General features: G+C 39.2%; 1 protein-coding gene across 8 annotated transcripts in view; it reads right to left on the reverse strand.

Moving 5' to 3' along the window:
* NEK10 (NIMA related kinase 10) overlaps positions 1 to 20,229 on the reverse strand; it is a 225,098-nt gene that overhangs the window by 85,947 nt on the left and 118,922 nt on the right. Inside the window, exon 1 of one of the 8 annotated variants that reach the window (XM_087430641.1) lies at positions 13,442 to 13,630. The exons of the other annotated variants lie outside the window; for them this stretch is intronic. Coding sequence (XP_087286767.1) covers positions 13,442 to 13,551 — 110 coding nt within the window. The 5' untranslated portion in view covers positions 13,552 to 13,630. Of the gene's footprint in view, positions 1 to 13,441; positions 13,631 to 20,229 lie in introns of those variants that run through there. 8 annotated transcript variants of the gene reach the window in all.

A 20,229-nucleotide genomic window follows, 5' to 3' on the forward strand; every position in this document is an offset into this window, starting at 1 on the left:
CCCCATATGACTTAGAGAAGATTCACACATGTTGACTTTGTTTACCTGTGACAAGGCCATACACAGACCCTCCAAATTCTCTCTTTGTCTCATAAATGATTAGCTGAACTATTTTGTCCCCACTGAGCAATGGGATCAAAATGCTTGTTAACCAAACTTTGGTTAACTTTTTCTCCTTCGTTAAGATTCCCCTAAACTTTGGCCCACCCACAGCCTGAGCCAGTATACAACCGTCCTCTAACAGCCCCTCTTGAGAACAGGCTGGCCTCAATATTCTCTGATCCACTGTCAGATCACAGCCACCTCCACCTGCACCCATTCATCCCCTTCATCCTACTTGCCCACACAGTTCTTTCTAGCTTGTTCACTCCTCCCTATAAAGGAAAAGCCCTTTTCTGCCTGACCTTTGAGATGCTCGCAGATCTTAGAGAAGGAGGGAAGCTGTCTCCCTATTGCAAAGTCCTCCTCTTCTTGTAATAATCCTTTCCAATAAAGTCTCTGCTTACCTAAGCCTGGATTTGTTTTTTATTTGACAGTTTGGATAACTCATTTGAGAATCCTGGCTATGAAGAAGTGTAGAGTTAAGGAAGTAGCTGAGGAGGGGCCAGATGGGGACTGGGGTTTCCTTTCAAGACCATGATTCTACGAGACGTTTGAGGGCCCATATAAAGAATCCAGCAGAAAAGGAGAAGTCGAAGATGTGGGAAAAAGAGAGAACACGAAACCCCTCCAGGCCCTGCAGTGAGTGGGGCTGAGAGGAATACCAGCCTTAGCTTGAGAGGGCAGTGGAAGAGACAGATCCTTCAGGGAATAGGCAGGTTTCACCTAAAGCCAGGAGGTGAAGTTTCAGAGAAGAGATGAAGAAGAGATTGCTGCTCTTAGAGGGAATTACAGAGGTAGAAGTAGAAGAGCTGGGTAGAGGGGAAGGAATGGTGTTCCCTTAAGCCAGTGGAGAAGAGATCTAGGGCAGTGTCAGGGCTAACAGTGCTCCCATCCTCTCTGAAAGCAGGGGCCTAGCTGGGCCTTTGACCCCAGTCTTTCCTGCTCCAGGCCACGCTCTCCACAGCCACTAAAGTGACCTTCCCATAATGCAAAGCTGATCCCTTTACCACTTCCAGGGACCAGATCATGTCCTGCCATTGTCCTGTGAGTCTCAACTATTCACAACAACAAATAAGGTAAAATCTCTCCCTTGACCCCAAGTCCTCCTGTAAGTACCATTCTTTTCTTTATTTCCAAGAAAAGTCTCTTGAAAGAGTACCTCCTATTGGCTCTCTCCACTCCCCCACCTACCGTCCACTCTTCAACCCCGATGCAGTCCAGCTTCTGTTCCTGTCACGCCATCGAAATGGCTCCTCCTTAACAATATCAATGGATTATTAACTGCCTCCCTTGCTTCAGGTGACTTCTCTGAAGTTTTTGATAACATCGACTGAAACTTAACATCTGAGACATTGCTATTTATTTAATTTATTCAATAAATATTTACTAAGCACCTCCAAAGCATACTGTTATACCTGCTTGGAATTCATCCACAGATAAAGACACCTGTCCTTATGGAGTTTACCTCCTAGTAAAGGACAGGGAGCAGGGAACATAAAAAACAAAACACAATAAAATAAAAAGTAAATTATCCAATATTTTAGTAGATGATAAATGCTATAGGAAATAGAAAACGTGGATCAGAGTAAAGAAGATCAGGAGTGGATATGGGGAGGCAGGTTGGATATTACAAAGAGCGGTCCCTTCCTGTCTCTTAGATCCCACATAGTGACACTTCTTTCCTTAATCCATACATTAAACGATGCTTTTCTTCTCACTCTTCACTCTCCCCTTATATAATTTCATTCACACCAAGGCTTCCATTGAAACCACATGCTGGCAGCTCCCAGATCTAATCTTTATCCACACGCCCCTCGGGCGCACACAGGGGGCCTCATCCTGTGGCAGGCTCTGTTAGAGACCACTGATTCTTAGTTCAGGTTAAAGCGCTGGACTCTGAATGATTAGAGCTGAGAACCCATCAAATGTCAACAACCCTCACACTTTCTTGAAATTCAAGGGCTGAGGTGTAGCAAAAGGGCTGGGGCATCTCTGCCAGAGCTGCTGCACCAAGGAGATAGTCAGCTCCAGGGAGATATCTTAAACCCCAGGGCCTGTTTTCTCAATTCCTGGTGGGACCTGTGACTGCCTTTGCCCCCCACATTACCTCCTGAGGCAAACATTTCTTCTCATTTTTCTACCTCCACCTCTGCTGCCATTTGCATTTCAAACAATCTTTTGGCTTTTAAACGTGTGTGTGAGTGTGCATGTGCATGCACATGAGTTTTTCTTAATCTGAGAGGCTCCGGGCTGCCTACTCTGCATCCCATTGAACCCTTCTGATGTCAAGATCCAATGTTTCCACAGCATCTGCCACTTAAGATTTATCCCTAATTCTTGATGTGTCCACCATGATCACACCAGTGACCCACAGTGAACCTTCCAAACGCTAGTACTTTCCACAGAAGATAAAATTATAATATCTGACAGCTGTGAGTTCATAAGAAGGAGCTTATAACACACCACTAATGAACAGAAAGAAATACTAGGGCTGGGGCAGATTCATTTGTCAAAGGGTATGTGGAATTGGAGAAGAAATTAAAACTTTGAGAGAAATTGAAAACTATCGTTGAAAAAGTATCTCCTTGGTAATATAATGATGTAGCATCTTGGAAGTGGCATTTGGAGACATCATAAAAGAAAATTTTCCTTTAACAAATGTTAGAAAATACTAATAAAAGAATCAAGGAATTTGGGACATAGTGAAGGCTAAATGTTTGGAGAAAAGTTTCTTTTATTGAAATAATTCACCCAGTAATATTTGCTTCACTGGGTAAAGATAGAAAAGGGATTTTTGCATCCCACTGCAATATATCAATTCTGAGTCTATTTAAAAAAGTACATTTAGTTCTCGGGTTCTGGCTATCAAACTTTCATCTCCCTAGACTGCCATAAAAAAAAAGAGAAAGGGAACTAACTTGCCATTGTTAAGTGAAAAAGAAACAAAAATGTAAATTTTAAAAGAATTTAAACCACCTATCCAAAAACTCAAGATCCATTATTTGCTCAATCAAGGAGGCAAAAGTCCAAATGAATTCATGAGGATAAAAATCTGACCTGAAGTGACATAATTAAATCTATACGCCAATAACTATAGTTTATTGAAACTGAAAAGCAAATTATGCTGCATCTTGGAATGATTCAATGTAGAACATTTAAGAATATAGGATGTATAAAATATACACATGCACACATGCACTGTGCACATGTGTGTGTGCACGCGCACGTTGGCGCATGTTTATGGTTGCTGGAGGTGGGTAAGATGCTTCTGAGAAATGGCTCAAAAAACAATCACTATGGTGGGATGTGAATTAATGAGAATTAAGGGGGATGAAGGAAGTTGGGAGAACCCAGGGGGAATAAGTGGCTTGCATTTTCTGGAGAGAGTGAGCAATATGCTATTTAGATATTCAATGAGATGAGCGGAGCTTAGCAAAAAGGACTGGAGGCAGTATGATGAATGTAGTCGCAAGATTCATCCATGTCCTGATCTTTTTCTGTGAGGCCCTACTTATTATAAGTACCTAAAGGCCAATTGATAGATTATAGTCTAGTCCCAATAGAGCCACAGAAGTTAAAGGGCATTCTGATCAGCCCAGTGGTGTTCTCACTATGGAGGGGTGAAGGGATTGAGCTGGAGGAGAGATAGAAAGACAGAGTGAGCCTCCACTACTACGACGGCCAAGGAAATGGGGAGAAGGGGAATTCCACAGGACTGATTGGACCTGAGGAAGAGAATAAGGGAAGGGGAAGACCTACTTATCCTCTAGGCTCCCAAGTGTCTGGCTTGGGTGATGGGAAGGGTATCAGTATCATTACCATAGATACAAGGTGAACAGCTGTGGAGGAAGAAACTAGATCAACCTGGAATATATTAATTCATGCCTGTGAGATCTACAGTTGGGGGTATCCAATGGGTAACATCATTCTGGATGTTAGCAGTCTCTTAAAACTTTATCCTCAGAGGCTCTGTAGCCTGGAATCACAGAAAAGTTCTCAGCTTACAGATGTCTGATGCCATTAAGCAGATAGTTAAAAAGATTTGATATCTAAACAGCTCTAAGATAGTTCTAAACACAAACATCTTACAGAGAGAAAAGAGAATTAAATGACACACTCAAGAGCCATGGAATACCATATTATGCTACTGAAGGAAACTGGCCACACCTTTATTATGGACTTTAGAGTCTGCCTGCCCCTACGTTGCATCTAGGGTTAGCAGCTTTAGCCAATAAAAACCCAGGACACTCAGTTAAATTTAAATTACTAAAAAAATACAAAATTTGGGACATATTTAAACTAAAAAAATACAATGTTTGCGATATAAACTGGAAAACTCTTTGCTGTTTATCTGAAATTCAAATTTCGTTGGGCATCCTGTATTTTATCTGGCAATCTTAATTGCAGCGTTATTTGCATCCTTCTTTAGAAAGGCACACAAAAAGCTATTTAAACATTAAATACGGTTTTCTGCATTTATTTTAGAAAAATAATTATATCAGTGTATTTATGGGGCATTTGGGACATTTCTCTAAGAGCATCACATTTCTCTCATGTTGCATGAAGAGATTATTAATGTGTCTTAACACAGAGAAATCAATAATTAGAAAGTTCTTTTAAATATAAGCAGCATCTTAAAGTACAAAACACAGAGAAATATATGAAATGTTAAGCCCAGGCCCAACTTCTACAGCAATGAGCATATCTTATCTGTAAACATTTTAGTTAGATAATAAATAGACTGGACTATGATCCATCAGAATAGCCTCATTACTTCCATAGGTGGAGGTGGGCCACAACTGGTTTCTAGGTGCCAAACCTTCCCATTGGGTCACCTGACTCCTATGGATTGGGTTTAGGGAGGTGTATGATTCAGACCCCTAAGTAACCATGAGCTAGAATGGCAAGAGTGGTAGATGACTCAAAACTAAAACTGACCCATTATTTCATTGATTAATGTAATACTTCCTTAAGCTAGGGAATATACATAAAATTCATGATAGTAAGAAAAATAGATTGACACTGTTTTATGCAAACCAGGACCTGTGATTACTAGTGTGGATGTCAATCTGCCTTTAATTGATTTGTTGTTTTAACTGGAAAATGAAGAGTCAAGTTAGACTCAATTTTCGTCTCCCCACTAGGATCAGTAGACATCGCCCAGATGTCACAATTGATTTCAGATCATTTTATATGACACCGCAATTTACTTAGAATCTGTTCATGAGATAATATAAGTGCAAGTGCCAAGAAAAATACTAAGTGCAATACAAATGCAAAGCGGCATTATTATTATTATTATATAGAGAAATCTGGCACTTTTCATAGGGATTGTGACAATAAGGGGTTAGAAAAAAACAGGCAGCATGATAGAAATGGTAGCGAAGGTGGGACTGTCATGTTCCTGAATTCTGAGGAGGTCTGAGTGGACAACCAAAGATTTGACCTTTGGCCTGTCCAAGTCAAAGTCAAATAGGCCCAAGTCAAATAGGCGTTTTTCCTCAAGGGAAAAAGCTGGTAGTGGTAACAGTGGTGTCAGGCTGTCTTTTCCAGCAGGTCCGGTTTGAGAAAAGTATGTGTGATCACAAAACACTAGTGGCAGCCTACTCTCACCCTGTCCCACCATATCAACCTCCCTCCTGATCTTTGCTCCTACTTCACAGCAACCCTTATCTAGCACGTTCACTCCCTTCACCCCCAAGCAATACCACTCTTTAACATATAGACCAAGTTCTACCTGTTGGGTGAAACCTTCTTTTACCAAGGCAGCAAACACAGATGGCCTGACACCAAATTCTAACAGCACTACAGCCTGTATTGTTCCCTCATCACACTTCCATTTATTCAACAAATCTGTATACAGCACCTATGATGTGCCAGGCACTGTTGTAGGTGTTGGGACACAGCAGTGAACAAAATCCACACAAAAAGTCCCTGGCCTCATGGATTTTACATTCTACTAATGGAGACAACTAACATATAAATAAACAAATAAAAGCTTATTAAGTGCTATGAAGAAAATAGATTAGTTTTTTTTTTTTAACTGTATCTCATGAGTTCGCCATTTAACTGTTCTGTGGCATCAAGCAGCTCTTTGACCTCTGGAGGGTCTCAATTTTCTCATCTCTGTAAGAAAGAGATTTGTAAGATCTATTTCTGCTCTGGAATGCTGTGTCCATCAGTTAAGGTTTAAAAACATCTTAGTGACGGATATATGGAGTTTTAAAACAAGGATTAAATTTATTTTTCAGTATGACCTAAACATTGAGGATAGAGTTAACATTATGTTCAAAATTAGACCATTTTCTACTCAAAAACAAATTTGTGAGTATATAAACACTTTTAGATGTATTCCTTTGGTACACTATTAAACTCTGTTTTCTGTTTCAGATTTTTAAACAAAATAGAGGATTTTTATTCTAAAAGACAGCAAGCAGATATTTCAAAGTCACTTCTAGGAATTCATTCTTTTTCATTATAGATGTCTTAGACTGAATCTCCACTGTATTTCCTCATAAAATGCTGGGCAAATAGATCCTAACTCTGTAATCTTATGTGGCTGAAGAAGAAAAGAAATGCATTCCCCTTTCATCTTTTAAACAGAAGTTCCATAACCCTGAGTATATGAAAAACCTTTGGCGTGGCCTTTTGTAGCTTTCTCATGATTGATTTCACTGTCTCCCTATTCCTGATAAGTCAACCATTTACTAACCCCAAACAAAGAAAGCTATCAATAAAAAACACAGATTCAGTGTGATCTGAGGAGTACAACAAAGATTCCTTCACCCAACATATCTTCCCTGAGATCAATGTCTGCGTGTCACAATTAGTGATCTCTTCTTTTGTGTTAAACACTGTAGATATTCCTAGGAAGTGGATAACGAGAAAAATGAGGAGGAGGGATTAAAACATGGGTAATCCATGGCCAGAGTATGTCTGATAATGACAGTCTGGTTGATGATGAGTTAAAGGACAAAAGCCTGATATATCAAGTCCAAGGCCACACATAAAGCATCTTTATAGGAATTTACCTAAAATTAGAATGTGGAATAAAAAAAAGAGTAGAGGAATAAAGAAGGAAGAGATTTCAGAGAGGAAGAGAGGAGGAATTTTAAGTCACATTTTAGTACAACTGCTCCTTGCTGTCTGTAACTGTGACATGACAAGAAACTGTTTTCCTTGGTACTTTGTTTGGCTGACATTCTGGTTTGCCATAATTGGTTATTGTCTCTATTAACCTGACTAAAAACTAAGGTTTAAAAAAAAAAAAGCAATTGTCCAATGTATGATTCTGGGTAAAAGTTACAGAATGAGGGTCCCTTTTTACTACCATTTTTTGTTGTTAGTGCTGAGGAGTTGATTCCGACTCCTAGCGACCCTGTGCACAGGAGAGCAGAACCCTGCCTGGTCTTTTTGCACCATCCTCTCACTTTCCGGCACTATATCAGACAATGCTCCACTGCTATTCATAGGGTTTTCACGGCCAATTTTTCCAAAAGTGGGAGGCCAAGTCCTTTTTCCTAGTCTATCTTAGTCTGGAAGCTCCACCCAGGTGGAAACCTGTCCACCATGGGTGACCCTGCTGGTATTCGAAATACCGGTGGCACAGCTTTCAGCGTCATAGCAACACGCAGCCACCACACTATGACAATGAACAGATGGGTGGTGGGGTTCCCTGACCAGGAACAAACCCGGGCCATGGCGGTAGGAGTGCCGGATCTTAACCACTAGACCACTAGGGCTGGCACTACCGTTTTACCCACGCTAAATTGCTAATTTCCCTCTTCCTGTAAAGAAGAAGCTAAATGGTCTACCTCAACTTTTTTCTTATTCAAGACACTGAAATGCAAAGCAGACAGCTTTTACTTTCTTTAGAAGCATCATCCTTGAAAATTTCCGTATTCCCAACTCCCAACACCACTGAAATTGATTTTAACAATCTGAGTACTTTTAAAAACAATCCCTTCTTCTCCAAGCACAATAATTACAGATTTTCAAAACAGAAAGAAATAAAGCACTTTATTCAGTACCAAATTTATTATGTTTCATTTAGAAATTAACTGTTATCTGTGTAGTCCACAGGATGCCAGCTCCATACAAAGAGAATAATCAATTTAGCAATGAATCTGGTGTGGCTGAATGGAATGACATCTTGACACAGTGGGTCTGTGGAAAATTAGCTATCTTCTTTGTGCTTTAATTTCCTTTCCCATACAACAGGAAAATGACCTGTCCAATGTGTCATAAGGATTGCCAAAGGCAACATATTTTTTAAATATGAGGCATAGAATACTATATCTACTCGAATAATTTCTACTTCTCCCCTTTCCTCACATGCTGGCAGTTTAAATGGGAGAAAGAGTAAAAGAGGAACAGAAAAAGTGAAATAAGGATTGTACTTTACTTTGTTTTTCACATTGAGAGATTGTCACCTTAATTTATTGTACCAACACTGAAGAGTTCAGGGGTTTTAAATTGATAACTAGATCTCTTTAAAATTTTCCTCTCCTTTCTCAAACTTATGAAAAGTATAAGCTAACAAGCTTTGTGAATGGGTTCATCGTCTGAGAAAGAAAAAGAAACAGGTCATACCCAAGAAGAGAGTCCTTAGTAGTCAATGAAAAGATAAAGAACTCCAGACAAGGTCATTACAAATTCAATACAACAACAAGAAAAAATAAGTGACTGAGGGCCAAAACAAACATAATAACCTGCAACACCAACATAAAATCAAGGAAACATTTGAAACAAACAAACAAAAAAGTATTTAGTACAATGATAGCCACTTGTCACTGATGAAAGATACAATTGAAAATAAAGATTCGTGAACCTTAACGTATTTATACTAAACTGCAATAAAAACAAAGGAGAAACTATGATAAATATAAAGACCACTATCATGGACTGAATATTTATGTCCCCCCAAAATTCATATGTTGCACTACTAACCTTCAATATGATAGTATCAAAAGGTGGGGTCTTTGGGAGGGGATAAGGTCTTGAAGTCAGAATCTCTCATGAATGGGATTAGCGCATTTGTAAAAGAAATCCCAGAGATCTGTCATGCCCCGTTGAACATGTGAGAACACAGTGAGAAGATGGCCATCTATGAACCAGGAAGCAGGCCCTCACCAGACACTGAATCTACCAGTGCCTTGATCTTGGACTTCCTAGCCTCCATAACTGTGAGAAATAAATTTCTGTTGTTTATAAGCCACCCAATCTATAGTATTCTGTTATAGAAGTAAAAAGGATCTAAAAAAACACACAATAGCTGTGGAAGATTTTTACACACCAATTTATCATTGATATAAATAAGGATATAGAAGATCTGAATAATTTATCAATAAACACAGTTGGATAAGCATATTTTGAGCTCTGTGGCCTAAAAACAAAACACATTCTCTTCAAAGAATCTATAAAACTTGCATAAACTACATATCATATGTAGCAGACTACCACTTTGGTAACTTGCCAAGAAAGCCCTTTTACTGGTACACACGCCCTTGTATAGTTTCTTCTTACATTATTTCTGTGCCTGGCCATGTGGCTGCCTTTAGCCAATGAGACATTAGCAAGTGTGATGTTAATAGATGCTCGGTAAGTACTTGTACATGGAGGCTATATTTTTGGAACTCTGGCCCTTGCGACATCCCCTCTCAGACCGGAATCACCATACCGTAGGAAACAAAGCCCAATCTAGCCATAGAAAGAGAACGTTTGGAAGTAAACCAAGGATCCAGCCAATAGCCCCAGGTGAGCACCCAGCCAATAGCCAGCACCAACCATTCTTGGAAGAGATTCCTCCCGCCCTAGTTGAGCTGCCCAGCAGATGCTGAACAGAGCAGAGATAAGCTATCCTCACCAAGCCCTGTCCAAACTGCAGAATTTGAGCAAATAATTATCATTGTATTAATCCAATAATTTTGAGGTGAATGATTATGTGAATCATCAGGGTACAAAGAATTTCTTAATATATTCTGAAAACTGTAATTGTATAAGGTGTATTCTGTGACATAATAAAATCAAATAAAAATAAGCTTTGAACAAAGAAAAAACCCAAAAACTTTGAAATATGAGAAAATATTTTATAAATTACTTGTAAGTGAAAGAAAATAAAATTTTAATAATAAATGATTTAGAAAAAAAGACAATGAGAATGATACATATAAAAACTAAAGAAATGGGAACCAGCCCGGTGGCGCAAGTGGTTAAGTGTGCGCGTTCTGCTTCAGCAGCCCGGGGTTCGCCGGATCGGATCCCGGGAGCACACCAACACACCACTTGTCAAACCATGCTGTGGCGGCATCCCATATAAAGTGGAGGAAGATGGGCATGGATGTTAGCTCATGGCCAATCTTCCTCAGCAAAAAGAAAGAGGAAGATTGGCATCAGATGTTAGCTCAGGGTTGAACTTCCTCACACACACACAAAAAAAAAAACAACTAAAGAAATCAATAAATTTAAAAGGATTGAAATCATACAAAGTATGTTCTCCAAACACACTAGGATGAAATTACATATTATTAACAGGAGGAGATTTGAGGAATTCATAAATCTGTGAAAATTAAACAACACAATCCCAAATAACCAATGGATTAAAGAAGAAATTAAAAGGGTAACTACAAAATACTTTGAGATGAATGAAACCAAAAACACTACATAGCAAAACTTATGGGATATCCCTAAAGCAGTGCTTAGAGGGGAATTCATAGTTATAAATGCCTATACTAAAAAAGAAGAAAGATCTTAAATATATGACCTAAACTTACACCTTAAGAAACTAGAAAAAGAAGAGCAAACTAAACCCAAAGCAAGCAGAAGAAAGGAAGTAATAAAGATTAGCAAGGAAATAAATGAAATAGAGAAGAGAAAAACAATAGAAAAAAGCTATGAAAACAAAATTTGGTTCTTTTGAAAATCAACAAAACTGAAAATCTTTAGCTAGACTGACCAAGAAAAAAAAAGAGAGAGAGAGATAAGATTCAAGTTACTAAATCAGGAATGAAAGAGGGAGCACTACTATCAACCTTACAGAAGTAAAAAGGATTTTAAGGGAATACTAGGAACAACTGTATGCTACCAAATTAGATGACCTAGACGAAATGGATGAACCACTAGAAATACAAGAACTACCAAAACTGACTGAAGAAGACAAAGAAAATCTGAATAGAACTATAACAAGAGACTGAATCAGTAATCAAAAAACTTGCCTTGAAGAAAAGCTCTGGACCCAATGACTTCACTGGTGAATTCTACCAAATGCTTAAAGAAGAACTAACAGCAATCCTTCACAAACTGTGCTAAGAAACAGAAGAGGAAGGAACACTTTGTAACTCATTCTATGAAACCAGTATTACCATGGTACCAAAACCAGACAAAGACGTGACAAGAAAGGAAAACTACAGACTAATACCCCTTATGAATATAGACACAAAAATCCTCAACAAAATACTAGCAAACTGAATCTAGCAACATATAAAAAGGATATATACCATGATCAAGTGGGATTTACCCCAGAAATGCAAGGTTTATTCAAAATATGAAAATCAATCAATGTAATATACCACATTAACAGAATGAGGGAAATCATCTCAATAGGTACAGAAAAAGCATTTGACAAAAATCCAACTCTCTTTCTTGATAAAAGCACTCAACAAACCAGGAGTAGAAGGGAGGTTCTTCAACATGATAAAAGGCATCTGCACAATCCTCAAGCAACACCACACCTAATGATAAAAGACTGAAAGTGTCCCCCGACAAAGGTAAATAATACCAATCTAAACACACTGAATTTTTCCTGATGGAAAAGGGAAAGAGACTTTCCAATACCCTCGCCCCCCACTTTTCTTAGTGCATTTACCTTAGAAAACTTGTTAATTGTGAATCCTTTCTCTGCCCCTTTAAGATATACGTAAATCTTTTTAAAACCTAAATAAGCCTCTTGTCTGTTTTATAAGCAAGGAATCTTTCTTAAGGACCTGGGAGCCATCTTTTTGAAATGTAATTATCAAGGAAGACACACTCCTGCCTCCCAGTTTCCATGGGAGAGCAGGAGCCTAACTTCAGCTGTACCTGGCTCTAAATTACAAACCTACCTCCCATCATAAAGATATCAGAAATTTGTTTTTCTTTTAGATGAAAGCAATTAGCAAACAGGTGGCTTCTCAAATTACCAGGTGAATTTAGGATGAATTATGTGTGACAAATGGTGCTGTCAAGTCCTCTTACGTGAAGACTAGTTATTGTTTATCATGAGAACGTGTATGTAATGGGTTGCATCTGCTTGTCTATATAAAAGGACGACAATTCTTTCCATCTTTGCATTTCTTTCTTTCTATCTTTCTATCTCTTTAGTGGATTGCCTGTGATGTGGTTCACATTCTGGTTTACTGCTTATTCAATAATAAAACTGTTTTCTTTCTCTTCTACTTTTATGGAGAGGTTGTCTAGGTTGGCAGGAGATTTTGTTTTTAATTTATATTTCCCTAACATCTCCTAAGATCAGGAATAAGACAAGATTGTCTGTTCTCACTATTTCTATTCAATATTGTACTGGTTCATAGTCAAAGGGCAAATAGGCAAGAAAAAGAAATAAAAGGCACTCATATTGAAAAAGAAGAATAAAAACTATTCCTATTCACAGAAAGCATGATCTTACATGTAGAAAATTCTAAAAAATCCACAAAAACAATTACAGCTAATATTCAAGTACAGCAAGGTTGCAAGATATAAAATCAATATACGAAAACCAATTATATTTCTCTACACTAGCAATGAACAATCCAATATTAAATTAAGAAACTTTCATTTAAAATAGCATCAAGAGGGGGCGGAGTCAAGATGGCGGCGTAGGCAGACTCTGAACTCACCTCCTCCCGTGGACACAGCCAATTTACAACTACTCGTGGAAAAATTACCCCTGAGACAGAACTGAAAACTGGATAAGAGGAACTCCTGCAACAACGGACAATCCTAACTGGGGTAGAAGAGGCAGAGACTCCCTTCCGGAGAGGAAAAACGCCGCCTTCACAAGCCGCCAGCTTCACGGCCGCCGGGAGCAGCTCACAGGTACGCAGCCTCCCTGGAGGCGCGGGGCCCTGAGCCGGGGAGCGCCCCCGCTGTGGGCATTTTGTGGACCCAGCACAATTGAGACCAGCAGCATAATATCTGACTTTGCCTGCTACTAAAGCATTGGGGAGCACCCCCAGAAAACCCGGTTCACAAAGAAACTAAAACTGGCTCTTAAAGGGCCCGCGCACAAACTCACCCGTTCCAGAAAGCATCCTAAAATCACCAGAAAGAAAGGTGCACAGTGCTTGGGTGACAAGAGACTCACCTAATAGGCCCTGAGTGCATCTCGGTGAGGGGTGAGACCTCTCCAGGGACTGGGACATTGGCGGCGGCCATTGTTGTGGCCTGGTGTGAGCGTGCTGACACAGACTCCATTGGAGTTCTCCCTGAGACCTGCTAGCCCAGGGTCTGCTCCACCCGCTAGAGCACCGATTTAATCCAGCTCAGCCAGGGCAGGCAGCCCACCCTAGAGACTAGCCCCACCCAACAACAAGCCCTCAGGCAACGTGTGGGCCTGCATAGATTGGTGACTGGATTCTCTGCAGCCTGGCAACTGAGCTGACTTGAGCGGGGCAGGGTGTGCACAAGGAGCAGGTGGAGAGTGTGGGGCGGTGGCAGAGTGTGTGGGGCTCCCGCCGTGGAGAGACTGGGTCCACTTGGGGAGGTCGGGGCACTCACACGGGGCAGGACTGTGTTGACTGTGTGTGTGGACCTGTGGGCGGCAGGGCTTCTCAGCCGCAGAAGACTTGTACTTCTCAAAGACCCACATAGGAGGTTTGCTCCACCTTCCAAAACCTGAAACAATTGGGTGCTCCTGTGCCTGAGACCAGCCCCACCCAGCTGCAATCCTCAGAGAGCTGACAAGAGACCTAATAGGCTAGAGGCTTACAGCAATTGTAAGGCCCTGAGCCTAACAACCTGCCACGGTGGGGGCCTACTCACTTAAAAGAAATACTGCAACACAAATGTGGTATTAGAACTTGCAGCCAACTGTGCTGGGGCTCCCCACACCTGATAAAGAGACTGAAGGGCCCACAACAACTACAAGCAGCTGAGCATTACAACAGCTGACCAGGAGCATAACTCAGCCTCCCTGGGCGCCTACAGGGAGAGCAAACAGGCCACAGCAGAAGGATACACGTAGCCCACATAGGGGTCACCCCTGGAACATTGAGAACTGAGGGAAGCACACTGGAAGCCTCCTAAGCCATCACTTACATAAGGTCACCTATCCAAGAGCAGGAGACGTAGCTGACCTACCTAATACGTAGACACAAGCACAGGGAAAGAGGCAAAATGAAGAGGCAAAAGAATACATTCCAAGTAGGGGAACAGGACAAAACCCCAGAAAAGGAACTTAGTGAAACAGAAATGAGCAACCTACCCGACAGAGAGTTCAAACTAAGAGTGTTAAGGATGCTCACTGATCTGGGGAGAAGAATAGATGGACTCAGTGAGAATGTCAACAAAGAAATGGAAGATATAAAAAGAACCAATCAGAAATGAAGAATACAATACTGGAAATGAAAAACTCATTAGAGGGACTCAAAAGCAGAGTAGAGGATACAGAAGAACGGATCTGTGAGCTGGAAGAAAGACTAGAAGAAATTACCCAAGGTGAACAGGTAAAAGAGAAAAGAATTAAAAAGAGTGAGGACAGTCTAAGGGACCTCTGGGACAACATCAAGCGCACTAACATCCGTGTTATAGGTGTCCCGGAAGGAGAAGAGCGAGACAAGGGGGCAGAGAATCTATTTCAAGAAATAATAGATGAAAACCTTCCTAGCCTAAGGAAGGAAACAGACATCCAGGTACAGGAGGCACAGAGAGCCCCAAACAAGATAAACCCAAAGAGGCCCACACCAAGACACATCATAATCAAAATGTCCAGAATTAAAGATAAAGAGAGAATCCTAAAAGCCGCAAGAGAATGTCAAGTTACATACAAAGGAAACCCCATAAGGCTATCAGCTGACTTCTCAGCAGAAACCTTACAGGCTAGAAGAGAATGGCATGATATATTTAAAGTGCTAAAAGGAAAAAACTTACAGCCAAGAATACTCTACCCAGCAAGGTTATCATTCAAAATGGAAGGAGAGATCAAAATTTTCCCAGATAAGCAAAAATTAAAGGAGTTTGTCACCAAGAAACCAGTGTTACAAGAAATGTTAAAGGGACTGATTTAAGGGGAAAAGAGAAGACCACAAATAGGAAAAATTATCTATTTCCACGATTAGAACGTAATGGATACAAATGCACAAAAAGAGGTTGGATATGATATCAAAAACATAAAAGGAGGGAGGAGGGTAGTTAAAGAGTACAGCTTTCAGACAGAGGTCAAACTAAAGTGACCATCAATTCTGTATAGAAGAAGTAAGGAACAGAGAAGGACTACTAAAACACTGAGAAAAAAAAAAAAAAAAGTTAAAAAATGGCAGTAAGTACATACTTATCAATAGCTACTTTAAACGTCAATGGACTAAATGCTCCAATTAAAAGGCATAGGGTGGCTGACTGGATAAAAAAACAAGACCCATATATATGCTGCATACAAGAGACACACTTCAGACCTAAAGACACTCACAAACTGAAAGTGAAGGGATGGAAAAAGATACTCCACGCAAATGGCAATGAAAAGAAAGCTGGGGTAGCAGTACTCATATCAGACAAAATAGACTTTAAAACAAAACTGTAAAACGAGACAAAGAAGGGCATTACATAATGATCAAGGGAACAATCCAACAAGAGGATATAACACTTGTAAATATCTACGCACCCAATGTAGGTGCACCTAAATATATAAAGCAATTATTAACAGACATAAAAACAGAAATAGACAGTAACACAATAATAGTAGGGGACTTTAACACTCCACTTACACCAACGGATAGATCATCCAAACAGAAGATCAATAAGGAAACATTGGCCTTAAACGACACACTAGAACAGATGGACCTAGTAGATATATACAGAGCATTCCATCCAAAATCCGAAGAATACACGTTCTTTTCAAATGCACATGGAACGTTCTCCAGGATTGATCACATATTAGGCCACAAAACAAGTCTCCATAAATTTAAGAAGATTGAAATAATACCAAGCATCTTTTCTGACCACAAAGGTATGAAACTAGAAATCAACTATAGGAAGAAAATCAGAAAAGCCACAAATACATGGAGATTAAACAAAATGCTACTGAACAACGACTGGGTTAATGAAGAAATCAAAGAAGAAATCAAAAAATACCTGGAGACAAATGAAAATGAAAATACGACATGCCAGAATTTATGGGATACAGCAAAAGCAGTTCTAAGAGGGAAGTTTATAGCAATACAGGCCTATCTCAACAAACAAGAAAAATCTCAAATAAACAATCTAACAATGCACCTAAAGGAACTGGAAAAAGAAGAACAAACAAAGCCCAAAATCAGTAGAAGAAGGGAAATAATAAAAATCAGAGCAGAAATAAATGAAATAGAGACCAAAAAACAATAGAAAAAAATAATAAAACCAAGAACTGGTTCTTTGAAAAGATCAACAAAATAGACAAACCTTTAGCTAGACTCACCAAGAAAAAAGAGAGAAGGCACAAATAAGTAAAATCAGAAATGAAAGAGGAGAGGTTACAACAGACACCTCAGAAATACAAAAGATTATAAGAGAATACTATGAAAAACTATATGCCAACCAATTCGACAATCTGGAAGAAATGGATAAATTCTTAGAATCATACAACCTTCCAAAACTGGATCAAGAAGAAGTAGAGAATTTGAATAGACCAATCACCAGTAAGGAGATCGAAACAGTAATCAAAAACCTCCCCAAAAATAAAAGTCCAGGACCAGACGGCTTCCCTGGTGAATTCTACCAAACATTCAAAGAAGACTTAATACCTATCCTTCTCAAACTCTTCCAAAAATTGAGGAGGGGGAAGCTCCTAACTCATTCTACGAAGCTGACATTACCCTGATACCAAAACCAGACAAGGACAACACAAAAAAGAAAATTACAGGCCAATATCACTGATGAACATCGATGCGAAAATCCTCAACAAAATACTAGCAAATCGCATACAACAATACGTTAAAAAGATTATACACCATGATCAAGTGGGATTTATTCCAGGTATGCAGGGATGGTTTAACATTCGCAAATCAATCAACGTAATACACCACATTAATAAAATGAAGAACAAAAATCACATGATCATCTCAATAGATGCAGAGAAAGCATTTGACAAGATCCAGCATCCATTTATGATAAAAACTCTGAATAAAATGGGGATAGGAGGAAAGTACCTCAACATAATAAAGACCATATATGAGAAACCCACAGCTAATATCATCCTCAATGGTGAAAAACTGAAAGCTATCCCTCTAAGAACAGGAACCCGACAAGGATGCCCACTGTCACCACTCCTATTTAACATAGTATTGGAAGTCCTAGCCAGAGCAATCAGGCAAGAGAAAGAAAGAAAAGGGATCCAAATTGGAAAGGAAGAAGTGAAACTGTCACTATTTGCAGATGACATGATTTTATATATAGAAAACCCTAAAGAATCCACCAGAAAACTTTTAGAAGTAATAAACGAATATGGTAAAGTTGCAGGATACAAAATCAACATACAAAAATCAGTTGCATTTCTGTACACTAACAACGAAGTAGCAGAAAGAGAAATTAAGAATACCATCCCATTTACAATTGCAACAAAAAGAATAAAATACCTAGGAATAAACTTAACCAAAGAGGTGAAAGATCTGTACACGAAAACTATAAAACATTTCTGAAAGAAATTGAAGAAGACACAAAGAAATGGAAAGATATTCCGTGCTCTTGGATTGGAAGAATTAACATAGTTAAGATGTCCATACTTCCTAAAGCCATCTATAGATTCAATGCAATCCCTATCAAAGTTCCAACAACATTTTTCACAGAAATAGAACAAAGAATCCTAAAATTTATATGGAACAACAAAAGACCCCGAATAGCTAAAGGAATCCTGAGAAAAAAGAACAAAGCTGGAGGTATCACACTCCCTGATTTCAAAATATACTACAAAGCTATAGTAACCAAAACAGCATGGTACTGGCACAAAAACAGACACACAGATCAATGGAATAGAATCGAAAGCCCAGAAATAAACCCACACATCTATGGACAGCTAATCTTTGACAAAGGAGCCAAGAACATACAATGGGGAAAAGAAAGTCTCTTCAACAAATGGTGTTGGGAAAACTGGATAGCCATATGCAAAAAAATGAAAGTAGACTCTTACCTTACACCATACACAAAAATTAACTCCAAATGGATTAAAGACTTGAATGTAAGACCTGAAACTGTGAAACTTCTAGAAGAAAACATAGGCAGTACACTCTTCGACATCAGTCTTAGCAACATCTTTTCAAACACCACATCTGACCGGGCAAGAGAAACAATAGAAAAAATAAACAAATGGGACTACATCAAACTAAAAAGCTTCTGCACAGCAAAGGAAACCATCAACAAAACGAAAAGACAACCTAACAATTGGGAGAAGATATTTGCAAACCATACATCTGATAAGGGCTTAATCTCCAAAATATATAAAGAACTCATACATCTCAACAACAAAAAAACTACCAACCCAATTAAAAAAATGGGCAAAAGACCTGAACAGACATTTCTCCAAAGAAGATATACAGATGGCCAACAGACACATGAAAAGATGTTCAAAATCACTAACTATCAGGGAAATGCAAATCAAAACTACAATGAGATATCACCTCACGCCCGTCAGAATGGCTATAATTAACAAGACAGGAAACAACATGTGTTGGAGAGGTTGTGGAGAGAAGGGAACTCTCATACACTGCTGGTGGGAGTGCAAACTGGTGCAGCCACTATAGAAAACAGCATGGAGATTCCTCAAAAAATCAAGGATAGAACTACCATATGATCCAGCTATTCCACTGTTGGGTATTTATCCAAAGAACTTGAAAACACCAATTTGCAAAGGTACATGCACCCCTGTGTTCATTGCAGCCTTATTCACGATAGCCAAGACTTGGAAGCAACCTAAGTGCCCATCAAGGGACGAATGGATAAAAAAGCTGTGGTATATATACACAATGGAATACTACTCAGCCATAAGAAACGATGAAATCCAGCCATTTGTGACAACATGGATGGACATTGAGGGCATGATGCAAAGTGAAATAAGTCAGAGGGAGAAGGTCAAATACCGTATGATTTCCTTCATTAAGTAGTAGATAATAACAACAATAAACAAACACATAGGGACAGAGATTGGATTGGTGGTTACCAGAGGGGAAGGGGGGAGGGAGGAGGGTGAAAGGGATAATTGGGTACTTGTGTGTGGTGATGGGTTGTAATTAGTATTTTGGTGGTGAACATGATGTAATCTATGCAGAAATAGAAGTACAATGATGTACACCTGAAATTTTTGCAATGTTATAAACCAATGTTACTGCAATAAACAAAAAATTAAAAAAAAAAATAAAAATAAAAAATAAAATAGCATCAAGAAAGAATAAAATACTTAGGAATAAATTTAACAAAAGAAGTGCACTACTTGTACACTGTAAACTACAAAACATTACTGAAAGAGAAAAGACCTAAATAAGCAGAATGGCATCTTGTGCTCAAAGATTGGAAGACTTAACATTCTTAAGATAGCTGGATGAGTTTCCTCTTGTTGCTGTAACAAATTACAACAAACTTAGTGGTGTAAAACACAAATTTATTATCTTACAGTTCTGCATGGTACTAAAATGGTTCTTGCTGCACTAAAATCAAAGCTTTGGTAGGACTTCATTTTTTCTGAAGGCTCTAGGGGAAAATTCATTTCCTTTCCTTGCCTTTTCCAGCTTGAATAGACTTCCCACATTCCGTGACTTATGGCCCCTTCCATTTTCAAAGGCAGCAATGGCCAGTCGAGTCTTTGTCATAGCACATCACTCTAATATTCTTCTGCTTCCCTCGTCTATATTTAAAGGCACTTGTCATTACATTGGAACCAGCAACCTCAAATCCATCTACTACCTTAATTCCCCT

Source organism: Ceratotherium simum, chromosome 5, assembly GCF_057802395.1.
Source record: "Ceratotherium simum simum isolate JZ-2026a chromosome 5, ASM5780239v1, whole genome shotgun sequence".
Taxonomy (NCBI): domain Eukaryota; kingdom Metazoa; phylum Chordata; class Mammalia; order Perissodactyla; family Rhinocerotidae; genus Ceratotherium; species Ceratotherium simum.